The sequence below is a fragment of the Parus major genome, chromosome 4A, assembly GCF_001522545.3.
Source record: "Parus major isolate Abel chromosome 4A, Parus_major1.1, whole genome shotgun sequence".
Taxonomy (NCBI): Eukaryota; Metazoa; Chordata; class Aves; order Passeriformes; family Paridae; genus Parus; species Parus major.
In genome coordinates, this window is record NC_031772.1 from 17,743,114 (window position 1) to 17,758,585 (window position 15,472).

The 15,472-nt window shown below is 41.5% G+C and overlaps 1 protein-coding gene across 2 annotated transcripts in view; it reads left to right on the plus strand.

Moving 5' to 3' along the window:
- Positions 1 to 4,712: 4,712 nt before the first annotated feature.
- Positions 4,713 to 15,472, plus strand: part of ABCB7 (ATP binding cassette subfamily B member 7) — a 35,620-nt gene continuing 24,860 nt past the window's right edge. For both annotated transcript variants that reach the window (XM_015626690.1, XM_033514051.1), the window contains exons 1-3: positions 4,713 to 4,895; positions 10,648 to 10,725; positions 12,277 to 12,363. In XM_015626690.1, coding sequence (XP_015482176.1) covers positions 4,722 to 4,895; positions 10,648 to 10,725; positions 12,277 to 12,363 — 339 coding nt within the window. In that variant the 5' untranslated portion in view covers positions 4,713 to 4,721. The remainder of the gene's footprint in view (positions 4,896 to 10,647; positions 10,726 to 12,276; positions 12,364 to 15,472) is intronic.

The window sequence follows — 15,472 nt, forward strand, 5'->3', positions numbered from 1 at the left end:
CAGAAAACCATCCCATCCCATCCAGCCCAGCAGTCCAGGCTGAGCCCCTGGCTGCAGACAGACTCCCCCTGAGTTTGCATCCCCTCCCGGAGCGCTGTCTCAGAGCAGCTGCAGGAGCAGAGCTGGTGTTTAGTCCATACCTTCTCTTTGCCCCAGTGTTCCAGACACACCCAGTAGATGCTCAAGGCTGTTGCTCACTGGGAAAGACAAATTTCCAACGCGCCTGACAGAGATGTGGAAGGTGAGGAGGGTCCCAGAGCAGTTCCCAGGCTTCTCCATTCCTTGGCAGGCTCCTTGTTCCAACAAACACCCAAAAGATGCCCAACCCTGCCTCACATGGATAAAAACCTCCTTATTCAAGTCAGGCAGTTCCAGCAGGGTCACAGCCTCTGAGGATCCCCTGGCCCCATTAAACTCTGCTGTTAACAGGCTCTGAGCCCCCCCAAATCTGTCCCTGCCTATTCCTTCGTTTCTCCCCCACCTTCCTCCCAACTTTTCAGCTTTCTATTGTAACTCTTCCTTAAATTGTGCATTTCTCTTACCGCTTTCCATGGCCAAACACCTCATTATTGGTGCCTTCTGAGCAGGAGGAAAGAAAAGCTCCCATTTGTGCCTGGGCCAAGGCAAGTGCTCTGTGGACAGAAGGCTCTGTGTGCCCTCATTCCCTTGGCAGGAAGAACAACCTTGGCCACTTCAAGGGAGGTGACTGGATTAGCAGGGGAGAAAGAAAAAAAAAAAAAAAAGGGAAGAAGAAAAGAAGAAAAGCAACCAGCAACAACCAAGAAGTCTCAAGCGTAGCCTGGTGTATTTGCAGTGAGCCAGAGCACAGGTTGGAATAAAACCTGGAGAAGGCAAAAGGAGCAGGACGTGACAGAGTCACAAACTGCTGTGGATTCACTGTAGGTTTGATCTTTTCACAGGCACTAAATCTATGACCTAGGCAAGGATGGATGCCTCTGCTCTGTGCTGGGCTCATGTGCCACATTCAGTTGTTTCCTGAACACTTCAAGGGATGGTAACTCCACCACTCTCCTGGATGACCCCTTCCAATGCCTGACCTCATTTTCAGTGAAAACAACTGGACATGTCATTTTTGTAACACAATCAAACACATTTAAAAATATAGCTCTTTTATGCTACTTATTTGACTGTGAGTTACAATTCACACTGCATTCCCAAAGTCTGTGCATCTACTCAGTTCTTAAATGCAGGGTCTGAGGATTAATAGTTCATATTTTTCTAGAAATAAGTGCAAGAGTTGCTATCTCCAAAAGAGCGCTGCGCCTTTCAGCACACATTCTACTTGCCAAAATTATTTTACACCTCTGAACAAGGGCTTCTATCTGCCCCCAACCTTGTCTTGTTTTTCTGGTTTTATTTTCTTTGCTTTACCTTCTTCTTATTAATTTTCCCTCTTGCTTCATATACTTCCTTGAAGCATTCCCATCCTTTTATTCATATCCTTCCAATACCATTGATACTAAATTATGTTTGAATATTCACACTTTTCTTTTTCCTCTAGCCTTACTCTGGAATTGATTTTGATTCCCACGGTCCTGGGGGACTTTCTTTTAGGCTGATGTCTGCTATAGCTGAAACTGTCAATGTTACCACACAGAACAGAGGTTTCAGTCTCCCTATGGCATACTGATTATCTGGAATTCAGTGTTGATTATTTCCATTTTATAGGAATATTATTAATTATAAATCTTACTTCTATATATAGTCTTTATGAAATTGTACTCTGCTTTTTACAGCTGGAAGAAATAAGTGCTTGTTGCTAGAAGTGAAATTCATTACAGCACTAGAATCATATTAAGGACCTTTAATGAGAAAGAAGCTAAGAATTTCAAGAAACTCTAAATAAAATGTTATTTTACCTCCACAAGATGGATGTTATATTTCTGTTGCTGAGCTGCTTCTGTAAACTTTTCTAGCCGAAAAACTAACATGCTCTCATTTAGTACACTGACCTTATTCTCAAGCCCTGGTTTGTTGTCTACACAGCTCCTGGAAAAAGGCCAGATTAGGTATCTTTTAGGATTCTATTCACAAATCTTCTTTGTGGTGAGTAATTTCCATTCCCAAAGCTATTTCTTCAACTGAGCTGCTTCAGCAGGCATTGATCTGTCTGTCTCCAAGGAGATCCTCTGCTTCCACAGCTAAATCTGCAGAGAAATAGATATTTATTCTGTGGTGAGCTACTTTAAGCAGTGTAAGTTTATAAAACTTCTCTGTTGACCTTCTGTGTCTCTATCATGAGCTCTGTTCTTCTGGTTCTGTCACTCTGGGATAGAAGTTGTAACTACTACAGAAATGTGGGCTCTTTTCACCCTGTGTGTCCCTCAGGCTTTGTGCAGTGCCTTGTTATCAGTAATCCAGGATCACATAAATAAAGTGGTATCAAAAGGAGAAAGAAAAGATCAGAACTGGAAACAAGACTGAAATATTAGCAGGAGGAAATAAAGCCAGTAGCATGGGAGAGTTATTAAAGAAGGAAGAGCAGCTGAAGTAAAATTGGCAGGGAGAAGACTCATATCAAATATATTACATGTGGTAAAAAGTAAAATGGTACATTGTCTGACATATACAAGGCTGAGATGATGCAGAGGGTGTGAGGTTTGACAATAAACTTTTGCTGAGTGATTTGTAAGACTCCGTTAGAGGCACTGGAGCTGTGAGATCCTGTGGTACCACAGGTTCTGTTATCCCAGTGCAGGATGTTCCATGTGGCACATGTCTGAAGAGACATGGTGAAAACACTGGACACATTTCACAGGGCTGAGAGCCTGTACTTCATGTTGAATTGACCCATAAAGCACCATGTGTGCACACAAAAACTGCATGAAACCATCCCAGCAGTGCATGTGGGAAAATTGCAGAAACGTTTGAAATCACTCAAACAATGCAGCTGTGTTGGCCAGCCTGTCTGTCCAGGCTATCCCAGACAGATTTGTGATTATTCCACTTGGCCTGGTCAAACTTCCACGCAGAGCAGAGCATAGGGAAGGAAGCGGATGTATGGAAGCCAAAAGCCCAGAATTCCTGTTTATCCCTCTGAACAATGCCACGGGGCGGCACTGTTCAGAGCCAGCTCTGCCAAATGCAATTATGATGAAGAATTAGATTAGTGCCAGAGAAATGTCACCTCTGTCGTCTGAAGTGGATCTTGGTCAGGAGCAAAGTTGCGTATCAAAGCACAGACTAGAGAAATCCTGCCTCATTAAAAATTGACTTTAAGCCAATTGTCCTCTTCCTTTCTGTCCGTCTGTCTGTCTTTCTCCCCTGCAAATGAGCTTACAACTCTCCCTACAGGCAAGAGCATCAGCAGTCAAGCTCTGGTAGCTTTGAAGAAATCTTCATGTGATTAAAAATGCCACACAGTTACAGCCTTCTGACAGCTCTGCATGCCAATCACATGGGAGTATATAGGCCATCAGAAATGTAATCCATGGCATAGCTCTATCTTCCTAAGTGGGTGTTTAATTAGGATCCGTTCTCTTGCTGCATGATTCTGCCTCAAAGGAACTATGGCTGAGCTGTGTGGGCTGGAGGAGGCCTCTGAGGTAGCTCAGAACTTAACCCTGGGAAGGGTGTGGAATACAGGATTAGGTCTGTGCAGAGATGTATCATCCCTCATGTCATCCTCACCTTTCCCTCTGGTGCTGGGGGTCAGGGCTTTTCTGCACCCCAGGCAAGGAAACTGACTGGGCAGCTGCTCTGTGGGGGACCCAAAATCCAGAGGGACTGTGTGCCAGCTTGAGCACCTCTTTCTGTCTGCAGCGAGGTGTGTCCAGCTGCATCAGGACAAAGTGTGGGAGTGCTACCATCAGCTTGGGAGGAGCACCCTGTATGAAATACTGACAGAGCTGCAGACCAACATAAGCAATGCTTGCAGCTGTGTGGCTTGTGCTGGGGACACCCCTCTTCCAACAGCACAGTGCACCAAAAAGAAGGCTTTTAGCTGCAGTCAGAACAGAAAGCCTTCTGAGACGGGAATGACCCAGAATGGCCTGTTTAATTCTGGCTGGGAAGGGCCTGGTTAACTCCCAGCTTGGCAGGGGTGTGCCTGTCCCCCTCAGGGTGCCATGGCAGGACTGAGAGCAGCCACTTTCTGGATGCTGCCATGGACTGAGGACAGTTCCTCTCACTGCATGCTTTGGTGGGGCCATGGGCTGCTCCTCTGAGGAGCCCCTCTCGAGACACCATAGCAGGGCCAAGGGTTGCTCATCTCTGGGCTCTGTGAGGGCGCAGAGGGCAGCCCCTCTGTGAGTGCCATGGCAGGGCTCAGGGCTGCTGCTCTCCGAGTCCAACGGTGGAGCTGAGGGCTGCACATCTCTAGGCACCATGGTAGGGTTGAAAACTGCCCTTCTCCGGGTGCCATGGTGGCACCATGGCTCAGAATACCTCCTTTTTTGGCACCATGGGGAATGAGGGCAGCTCCTCTCAGGGTGCCATGGTGGGGCTGAGGGCAGCCCCTGTCAGAGTGTTATGGTGGCGCTCAAAGCTGCCCATCTCGGGGCACCATGGCGGAAGGCAGCCCCTCTCACAGAATGCCAGGGGGAAGCCCAGGGCAGCCCGTCTCGGGGTCCCGAGGTCAGCCCAGCTCGCTTCCCGCTATGGCACCGCACGACCTTTCCCCTCAGGGCACTCAGCCCCGCCCCGCCCCTCCCGCGGGTCCGCCGCCGTCCCACAATCCCCTGCGCCCCGGCTCTCGCAAGATGGCGGTGCTGGGGGCACCGCGGGGCCTGGCGGCCGCAGCCTCCCACAAGCGGCGGCTGCTGCTCGCCCTGGCCCTGCTGCGCCCGCCGCCCGCCGCCGCCGTCGCTTGCTTCTCCGGGGGGACGGTGGGGAGCGGGCGGCGACGCGCCCGAGCCGCCCCGGGGGGTGCACAGGTGTGTGGGGGCACCGGGACGGGCGGTGAGGGGCTGAGGGGGCGCCGGGGGCTGAGAGGGCTGAGGGGTGGGCGGTGAGGGGCTGAGGTGGCGTCGGTGCCCGCAGCACTGCTCCGCTGGCTCTGCGAACACCGCCCGGTTCGTCCTTGCCTTACCGGTATCGGTGCCCGCCGGCCCGGGGGACGCGGGGGGACCGGCGGCTCCCGGAGGCCGGGACCCGAGGGGCCTCTCGTGCGGAGGGACCGGGGGTGTCCTGGGGACTCTTTGGGGACGAACGTTAAAACCCTCAGTGTCTTTGAACGGATGCTGAATACGTGTATGGTGAATAACTTGTGCTGACAACTGGTTCTGCCGCTATGTGCGGAAAGGGAGTCGGAGTTGGAATGGTTTCTGTCAGCTGTGGAAGGTTGTATTATGTCCTAGTGAATTATTATTTATACAGGTAAAGTATTAAGTACTTTATCTCAAACTAAGTCCAGCTTTCAGTAATTCACGCGCATTTTTCAAAGTGGCTTAAGGAGATGTATGCGAGAGACTGAGGGAATGAACTTTCATGAAGTCTCAGCTTGTAATTCTGTTTGGTAATAAACTTTTTTATCCCCTCACAATACTGCTGTTTATGAGTAACTTTTCTTTGTCACCGACTTTGATTAGCTTTTCCTGACAAGCAGAATTTTGTTGGGGACTACAGTCAACTTTATCTTACTAGATGAGATGAGCAGGACTGAAAGGGTAAATTATGGAGGTTTTAGTTTTGAAACTTGTGCAAGAGACTGAGAGCTAAAGTCGATGCAGATCAAATATTTTACCCATATATTTGCATACATTAAAATATACCTGAATACTCAGTATTGTCTGGTGTTCCTGGAGACGTATTTCAGCTGTTAGGGAACAAACAGCAATGTTATCATGGTGATGAATAGAAGTATTAATTATATTCCTGCTTTGCTTTTGAATGACTTTATTTTCATGCAAGAAATGCCAGTCCCTGCTGATCAGTTTTAATTGCCACGTGTCACTAAATGTGGATTTGCACTAGATTTGCTGAACTAGAGAGCTAATACTACATATTTGGGATATATATATATATATGTGTTCATCTCTTTGGCTTTTTAGTTTCTAGGCATTTTTGTGTTAGAAAGTGGTCAATGACTGCATTTTTTAACAGTCTGGTAATGAATTCTCACTTTTGCATTGAGTTCTATTTGGCTGAAAATGAGAATTCACGAAATGCACGAGCATTTATTTTATTAAATACTCTAAAGGATGCTCAAACTGAAGTGTTCTGGACTTTTTGCTTATAGTGCCCTTCAAAATTTTGGTTTTTCAAAAGTTTAATTAAGTTTGCTGACAGAGGAAGATGTTTTGTCCTGACAGTAAGGACTTTACAGAGAACACAGTTACATCAGAGCTCCTCACTGCTGGGGGGAAACCCCAATGGGGAGTGAACTCCACAGCCACAGTCCTGCTTTAATTGATGTAATTACACAAATAGCAGAGGTTTGTGGCAGCAGAACTGGATCAGTCAAGAGTTGTGCCTGTTACAGCTCAAAGTGGTGAACAGTACAGCCATAGCTTAACTCCTGGGGAAAAATGGGATTAAAGGAAGGAAGAAGCTCTGGTAAAGTGACCTTAAGTTGTAACCATTCTTTTTGAAAAAGTTAATTGCAAAGACTTACCACTCATCCCTCTACTCTTCTTTGCATTCATGTTGTACTTGGTCTCCTGTCTTCACAGTTTCATGTCTGTTGTAATTTTTTTTTAACTTACAGTTAATTGTAAGCTTAATTGTATTATAGTACTATATATGTATTTTCTATGGCACTTATTGCCATGAGAGTCAAATACAGTAGAGTTGTTTGGGTGCTGTTGCATTAAGATTCAAATATTTTTTTCCCCTCACACTTCTATTTTTCGGTAGTTTTGATCAGAGTTTTTCTTTTCTGAATACTAAGCCATGTAACATTTGTACTCTGAAGAGGAAAAAAGCTACATTTATGGAGGGGAAAAACAGGTTTCATAAATATTGTGGAACTGGGATTAGGCCTCATTTTTTTTGATATTGAGATCAGTTCATATTTCCATAACCACAGCTCCTTCAGTTCAGCCTCCTGTGGTTGGAGCAGGCAGGGGTTTGTCGTGTCAAAACTTGTTTTTGGAATTTAGGATCTCTGCTGAGTAGAGAACTGGCACGTTGGCTTGATAAACTTTCATGAGTAACTGAACAATTGCTGTTGAGTTTTTTTCTAAGAAACTTGTGGGTTTGCTTTTTGGGTTTTCTTGTAGAAGTTTGCCTGTATCCAAAATTAAAAGCAATGGCAAATTCTATTCAGTGTAAATATGGAAATTAAATGTATATAAAAATTAGTTAAATTAGATAAATGGAAAGAAAACAACTTTTGACTGGAAAGGTCAAACAGCCCTTAACTATATTTTGCTAGGAATCTTTTTAAGCAAAGAAATACACTGAGGAGTTTCTTTAGGGAAGAACTTTGGCAGTTGTAGAAAGCAGGGCTGTGTAAGTTATTGTAACTGTAACGGTACAAAACAGAGACTTTTTCCTTCCATTATCTTGCCCTTCCAGCTGCCAGTGATAAAGAGCTTGTTCTTCTGCATAACTTATCCCTTGCTCTGGAAGGGGTTGCAAGTGAAGTTTCAGGTATTTTTGTTACATTTATTTATATTTTAGCTTGGTTTTTTATTTATTTATTTTCACCTGAAGCTTGGTCTAGTCTGTAAAATCACACTGATACTTATTTTGCAGACATTTCATGTGTTTGTGTGCATTGCTAAATTCTCTTCTCTGGACTTTGAAGGTGCAGTTGGACAGTCTCAGGCAGTCAGCAGTCCTCACTGGCAAATACCTGCTTTGTAAGGGGCTATTTGAAATTCCCTGAATTTTCAAAATCCCTTTAGAGAGGAGGCATTGCTGTTGAGCAGAGCAGCAGTCCCATATCTGTGCCTATAAAAATGGACATTAAAAGTTGTTGTGAGGAAGGATGCTCCATCCCTGGAAGTGTTCAAGGCTGAGTTGGATGGGCTTGGAGCAGCCTGGGACAGTGGAAGATGTCCCTGCCCATGGAAGAGGGGGTGACACTGGATGAGCTTTAAGGTCCTTTCCTTTGCTCTTTACACATCCAGAGCAATTGCACATTGGCCACTGTTAAATGTAGCTTCAGTTAAGTTCATATTGTTCATACTGGTGACAGTTTAGCCTATCATTATACCTGAATATTTTCACCTTTTTCTCTCATTTTCCTCCACTCTTTTCTATTCATCATTTCTTTTCTTGCTGTGTAAATGCAGTAGGATTAGTTGTGGGACTTAAATGCTACAGAGGAACTTGAATCCCACCTTCAGTTATCTTCTCTGTTACAATTAGTTTAAAAAAAAATCCTCATGAGATGAGTGCAGTTTGGAGCACAACGTATAATATTCCAGAGAGAAGCTTCTAAGTGTGGGCTTGACCTTGTACAAATGTGTTTAATCCCTGTTGTTTGTTTGCATTTGTAGTATTTTAACTACTACCCACAGTCATGACACTTTAACAACATGATTTTTATGTGCAATCAGTACTAGACATCTGTTTCATCCTTTAGAGCTTATAGAATCATATCCAAAAATACGTTAAAAGAACATAATGGTGCAGAGTCAGGCATTCAGGAGTTAGGAAGTGCCAGAATTCAAGTTCCCTGCATTATTTCTTAAATTCTGAAATAAGTAGGACTTGCTCCTGGTTCTTTAAAGCAATAACCTGCTTCTTTTATGTGTTGTGATTAGATTTAAGTATGGCTTTTCTTTGTAGTTTTAAAGCTCTTGGGAGCCCTGGTGAGGGAAAGTGGAGTCCTAAGTCTTCCTGCAGGATGTGTGGAGAGTGGCAGGGAATGCTTCAGCCCCTCTCATTTGGGCATTTTTGCTGTCAGTGCTGTGATAGTCAGAGGAATTACCAGTGAAGAAAAGTATTCACCTTGTTTAACTCTTTGTTTCTTTGCTCACATTTGTTTTTTAGCAGAAGCTTGAGAGAGGATTGATACCTCCAGTCTTCCAGACTCAAGACTGAAAATAACAAGTTTTTCTTTGTATCTTGTGCAAAACCTTTAATGTTTTTGCTGCCTTAACCCCATGACAGTTCATAGCTTTGGTCAAGAAATCAGGCTGTCTATCTAATGCAGTAATTGAGAGCAAATCTGCTGGTGTTTCAGTAGAAGTTATTTCTGTGATGTTGTTTGCTTCAGTCAGAAGTGAACTCTGAGAATTTTGAGGTCAAAAGAGATGGATTTTTAGTAACACATTTTTATAATGTCCTGTGGGTACACTCTAGAAAACAGTGATTAGCTACTTTGCAATACTGCTGAAGCATCATAATTTTCCCATTATATTTTGTGTTTATCTCTGTTTACACTGTCATCATTCCTGTGGAAAGTGTCTTGCTTTAGATGGAATCCTTTGTTCTGGCACAAAGCTGTTGAGTTATGACTGCATTTACAAGGAAGTGCTTTAGAAATGTACTTTGTTTAACCCAGGTCTTGGAAGTATCAGGATGGTTCACCCAGGCCAGTTAGCTCTACTAAATGCAAAATCTATAATTATGATGTTAATTCTTTCTCTGTATATAATGTCATATAGTAGAAATGTTTGGAATAGCAGGTCCATGTGATGACTTGTGGAGAAATGGTTTTAATTTTCTTTGAAATGACTCATGAAATTATTACTTGAGGTATGTGTCTTAGGAAGAAAAGGATGTTTAAAGCAAGGTATAAAATACATGATGGTACTGCTGTATGTCAAGGTTAAAATTGCCCTTTTTTATGATCAAGGGGTTTTTTTGGGTTTTTTTTTTTTCCTATTTGTCCTTTGCTAAGGGCTGATGAGCAGCTCTTTGACTCTTTTGCTCTTGGTGTAATTATATAGAGTGAGGAGTATGGTTAATACTGTAACAGAACAGTGAAAGATTGAATATTGAGTGTCAGAGCTGGTGTGGCACCATCAGTGCTGCCCAGGAGAGGTCCCTGTGTTTTGCCATGGGGAAGCACTGCCAGCCAGTCCCTCTGAGGAAAAGAAATAGTACTTTTCAACTATTTTGGTACTTTAAAACATAAAAATTTTGATTGCTTTGCGAGGTAATGTGTAGAGTGTGGCACAGTTGGTGCCAGCTGTGTGTTACAGGTTAAGGTGCATTGAAGGATCTGTGAATATTGCATATATTGTGTCCTAATAACCTAAAACTTGTTGCCAGCCCTGTCCACTTTCTCATAGTCCCAGTGCTTCCCAGGCAAAAGCTGTAGATTTGATTTGCTTTCTGGAGACAAGCTTGGCATGAGCTAAGAGGAACTGAGAACCTATAAGCATAAAAATAGCATTTCTTAATGAAAAACAGGACAAAAGACTATTTTTAAAAGAATTCAGAAGACAACCTGTGAGAAAATTAAAGTGAGAGGAAAGGGAAAACTGGGCTTTTGTTGTACTTAAGAAACAAAGTGATGAGAGTGGGGATTCGGGGAAGGAAAATTCAGTTCATTGTCACTGAGCATTTCTGATGTGTGAATGTAATTTATTTTACAGCTGCTCCCCACCAATTTTATTTTTCTGTGGTCAGTTGTTAAAAAACAAAGCCATCTGCCTTCTTTTCATGTGATGCTTGTTTACATAAACTAGATGAATATTCTCTGAATGTGAAGTGCATGTTCTGCATGACTCTGTTTTCATTTCTCTCTTTTTTTTTTTTCCTCCCTCTTTTTTTTTTATTCTGTAGATTCCACCAATCTCCAGGCAAAGATCTTGGCATAGTCTGGGAGGGAATTATTCAAGGCCATTATTGGAGCATTCAGAGGTGGGTATAAATTGTTGTTCCATCCATCAACTTGCAGGTCATGAGAAACTTAAGCCCTTGGAGCATCTTTCAGTTTAGATGGCTGTTACTTTTCTTTTTTTTTTAATGTCACTATTTACATTTCTGAAGTTAAATGGCAACTTATGTTTCTGCCCCTAGAAGTCTTTTTGAATCTCTGCAAACTAATGATAACACAATAACTTCAAAAAAGAGTTCTTAAAAGTATAGGTTTTGCATGGTGATATTTAGATTAATTTATTAAGCACAGAAAATACCCAGGTAAGGAAGAGCCAGGTAGGAAATTCCGAGTTTTCCTTCAATATGTAGGGCTTTATTTCTTCAAAGTTCTGCTTAAGTTGTAGAATATTCTCATAATTGAGTGCCAGAATGTCAGGCTCTTACTCCTATAAAGTCTGCTTGCTTTAAAACCAGTGCAAACACAGGGAAGATGCAATTTTTCCTGTTCATGGAAGAATTATGACACATTTCTGAGTAACACACTTATTTGAATGAAGCTGAGTAATGTATTTGTCTTGCTTTTCTTTTTTGTTTTTAATTATAAAATAATAACCACTCATAACTGACTTAAGTAGCTACAATCTTTTGAGGGTCATTGTGACTTCAAAGCATGAAATCTACTTAGATTGGTTTTCTTACGAGGTTTTTCTTTAAAATGTAAAAAGTGACATTTTAATTTGGGAAACCCTGGGGTCTGCTATCAACCAACATCTATAAAATAAGATTGCTAATGAGCTTTTACATAACTTGAACCTGGAAATTGTCAAAATGTAGCAAACCTTTTAAACAAAAAGCAGATTCTTTATTGAAAAGCTTTAACAGGTCCATTGTTTGTGGTGGGCACTTTGAACTTGGAAAAATGCCTGGTGGTAGTGAATTGTTATTTTTTAGTACATCTACATGCATAAATAAATTCAGAAGTTTTCTCCAGGGAATCTTGGCAACATGCTAAAAGAAATGAGCATTTGTTTTTAACAAGCAGGTTTTTTTCCAAATTGTCCCTGTACATGAATTGCAGCAGGGCCTCTGGAATGAGATAACTTGTGCCCATTCCCATCCTGCTAAGAAAGAGAAGTATTTATCTAATTTATCTATCTATCTATCTATCTATTTATCTAAGCAGATTTATCTATTTATTTTGCCCTTAAGTAAAATTACTCTTACATACATGAAGGGAGTATTACTGCTTAAATGTGTTCCACTTTACCTATTAATGTGCCTGAGGATGGTTATCCTCCAAAACCTCAAGGTTTTTTCTGTGTTCTTCAGTTCATTTTCAATACTTAAGGATCTGCTATCTTTCCCTCCTGGCTGCTTGGAATATGTTCTTTGCTGCTAGGATTATTATATCCCTTTTTTATTATTGTTTTCTTAAGCAAGGCAAAATTTTTAGAGGGAGGTGAGATTTTTTATTAAAGCAAGTTTAAACCGTTTGATGATGAGGGAGGAAAAACAGGCCAGTAGTTCTTCTTTCTGCTGAGGTTCCTTTTTTTTCCTGAGGTTCTTGCAAACTGACTTCTCATTTTCACACAGATCCTGCCCAGGTGGCAGCTGATAGAGAAGAGGATGTGTTGGCACGGCCATGCTGGTGGAGGGCTTCACACAGATCCAAAAGAAGGGGTAAAACTTGTTCAATATTATTGCTCTTTAAATAAAAAATGTTATCAGATTCCCCAAAAAAACTAAAAACTGAAGACCTCAAGGAACAAATTGTCCAAAATTCACTTGGTAGATATATAAATATTGTAGTAGATACTGTTAAATTGTCAGTGTAGACTTGCTAGCTCTTAAATCACCAAATGTTTGTGATAATGATGTTGAAGGGCTTTATTTATTTTATTAAAAATACCATTTTACTGTTACACAGTCCCTTGCAATTGGCCTGGATTTGATTCTTTTGATGGTAAATATGTTTTCTTGTCATTCACTGGGTTGTTGATCTTGTTTGTGACTGATATTTCCCTGTGACTTGGCAGACAGGATAGTAGAAATCAGCTCATGGGTTATTGCATCAGTTGGTAAAATCACACTTGAAATGGGAGGGGAGAGAAGTAATTAAACTCTGTATTTTTACTTGGAATTAATAATATTTTGACTGTATTTCTATTCAGGAAGCACATTAAAATAATGATGGTGGTATGTGAGGTAAAGCATCTTTTATTAGATCAACTAAAAGATTGATCTTTTATTAGATCAACTGATTATTTTCTGATTAGATCAATCAGAAAATGAAGGCAAACTTTTGGTTAAAACAGGACAGTATCAACTGTGTGATTAAAATTGCCAAAGCAAAACTCTTGAGTGTACAGAACTTGCATCTTCTCATTTCCTGGGCACACTTATTTCTGATGCTTTGTGTATTTGCAGAATCATTCTGTGTGAATGGTTATAACTTGTTTAAACTTGGGTGGAATCTTCCCTAAAATTAGTGAAGACCACATTGATGACAAACTGAATTTTCAGTTTCAGAATCCAGGTCTTTCAGGGCTGTTTTTCTGGTTTAACTGTTCTGAGGATGTCTCTCCTACAGCCTCAACTGTAAAGAAATTGAAGAGTTCAACCTAGGATTTTCTTTCAAGTTTTCATTTGAGAGTTGTCCCTTCATTGAATCCAGGCCTGTTTTTGCTACAGACAGAAGTCAGGAGAGGTGCATGTTTTATAGTAAGGGGGAATTTCATGACCTGAGGTGTAGCCAGCCTGTTCCAGTAAACATCTGTGATCTTTTCTGCATGAGGCACAGGGGGAAACAAAATAATTTGCCATCTTCAGTCAGTGGTACCAGTGGCTCTGCATATAACATTAATTTCAGACTCATTTTAACACCCTCCTTGCAACAGGTGTATGCTCTTTTCAGAGATTTCCTGGACAAAAAAAAACTTAAATCAGAGAAGCTGATTCTCCTCCTCTGTTTCACATATTTAAATTCCAGGATTTTCTCTAGTCAGAAAGGAAATGGAATGTTCTGTTTAGCACAACACAAGTAGCCTTAAGGGATGTTGGAAGTTCCTTATAGCAATATGTTATCCAAAAATTTTGATGCCAGATGATATTTTTTTAATTTTCTGGCATTCTCCCTTCAGCTATTACTTGAGCTATACCTGTATGAATCAATCCCTTAATTTCTTTACTCCAATAAAGGTCAATAAAGGATGTGGTCAGTTAAGGCTGTTGTCTAACTAAACAAATACCAGCTGTCCAAAAGAAGGCAGCAGGAACCAGCTGTGGAAGAAGTGAAATGTGTGAAGAGTGATAAAAAACAGGGTAATATTGAGTTTGCCAGGAATTTCTCAGCAAAACTCTGGAAGGGAAGGAAATACTCTGTTGCTCCAAGTGCAGTTCCTGTATCTCATGTATACATGTGCTTGTATTCAGTGTGTAAAAATACTGGCACCCCATTTACCACATTTTTTCCCCTTAGGATTGTACTTTTAGGAGAACTGCAGGTGAGATACCTGTCAGCTCTATTCCACCTTTCCCTGTTCCAGATTTTTTCTGACAAACCAGGCTGTTCATTCTGACTTTGGGAGTGACATTTTAAATTGCCCCTTTTATAGCAGCTTCTGCAGGTACAGAACTGAAGGTTAAGGATGAGCACAGAGTGAAGGGCACATTACCTTCATCTCACATGTAACTGCCAGAGAAACTTACACTTTTTAAATTCCAAAATAACTTTTACTTACAGCAGTGGCTGCTGTGCTGAGTATGCTGAGTACTGAGATCAGAACTGGTCTTTACCAGCTTTGGGTTTTTTTTTGGTGGTGGTTGGGAGAATAACCTCCTGCAGGGGGAAAAATCTTGTGCTGGTACAATAAAGGGGATGATAGAGCTCCCTGAGGGAGCACACAGGGAGCCAGAACCGGGTGTTTCTCTCTTCATCAGCAGTGACAGCTTAAATTCAAGTCAAACTACCACTTTGTTGCATCCCACTTCTGACAGCTCATCATCCTGGCACAGGCTTTATCCACCAAGTGACAGGATCAGCCCAGTGAATGCCTTGCAGTGCTCAATAACCATGGAGATTGTGAAGAGGATTTATGGCTTTCTTTTTTCCCCCCTCTTTAGGTATTTTAAAAGGTCCAGAACATGGATGGGATGGGTAGAAGGGACAGGAAGTTGGTCAATAGTCATTCTTCTGCAAATTACCTTCAGTATTGCATAGTGTGCTTTAAAAACATGCTGCATTCAAAAAGAGGAAAAGACTTGCCTTCTTTGCTCCCTGCTGTATTAGATTTAGAATATTTTTCCTTCCATTCCTTGTATTTCTGTAGAAATAGACCTTGAAAGAAAATGTAAAACATTACTGCCATTTTAAAGGAGGTAAAATAAATTTGTCTCTTAACCTTTTTATGTACCTCAGAGAATCGAAAAAGGGCCTGAGTCCATTGAACAGATTGCTCATTTTAATTCTTAATGTTGCCACTTGCATATTTAAACAATTTTTAACTCATGTTTCTGTACAACAGTAACATTTATTTCATGGTAAACTTTGATGTAATATGTGTGCATTTTGCATCCTTTGATATTTCTTCTTGTTCCTTTGCAAGGCCTTTGGCAAATGAGTGGCTGCCTCCTGACTTTTTTCTAAATGGATTTACTTCTGTCACCGTTCAGAGCCATGAAAAAAGGAAATAGATTCCTTGTTTGCAGCCAATATATTTTGTTCCTTTTAATAGCTTTTCTGTGCAAAGTCTGCCTAGCCAATAGCAACATATAATTAGAACTGCTCTGA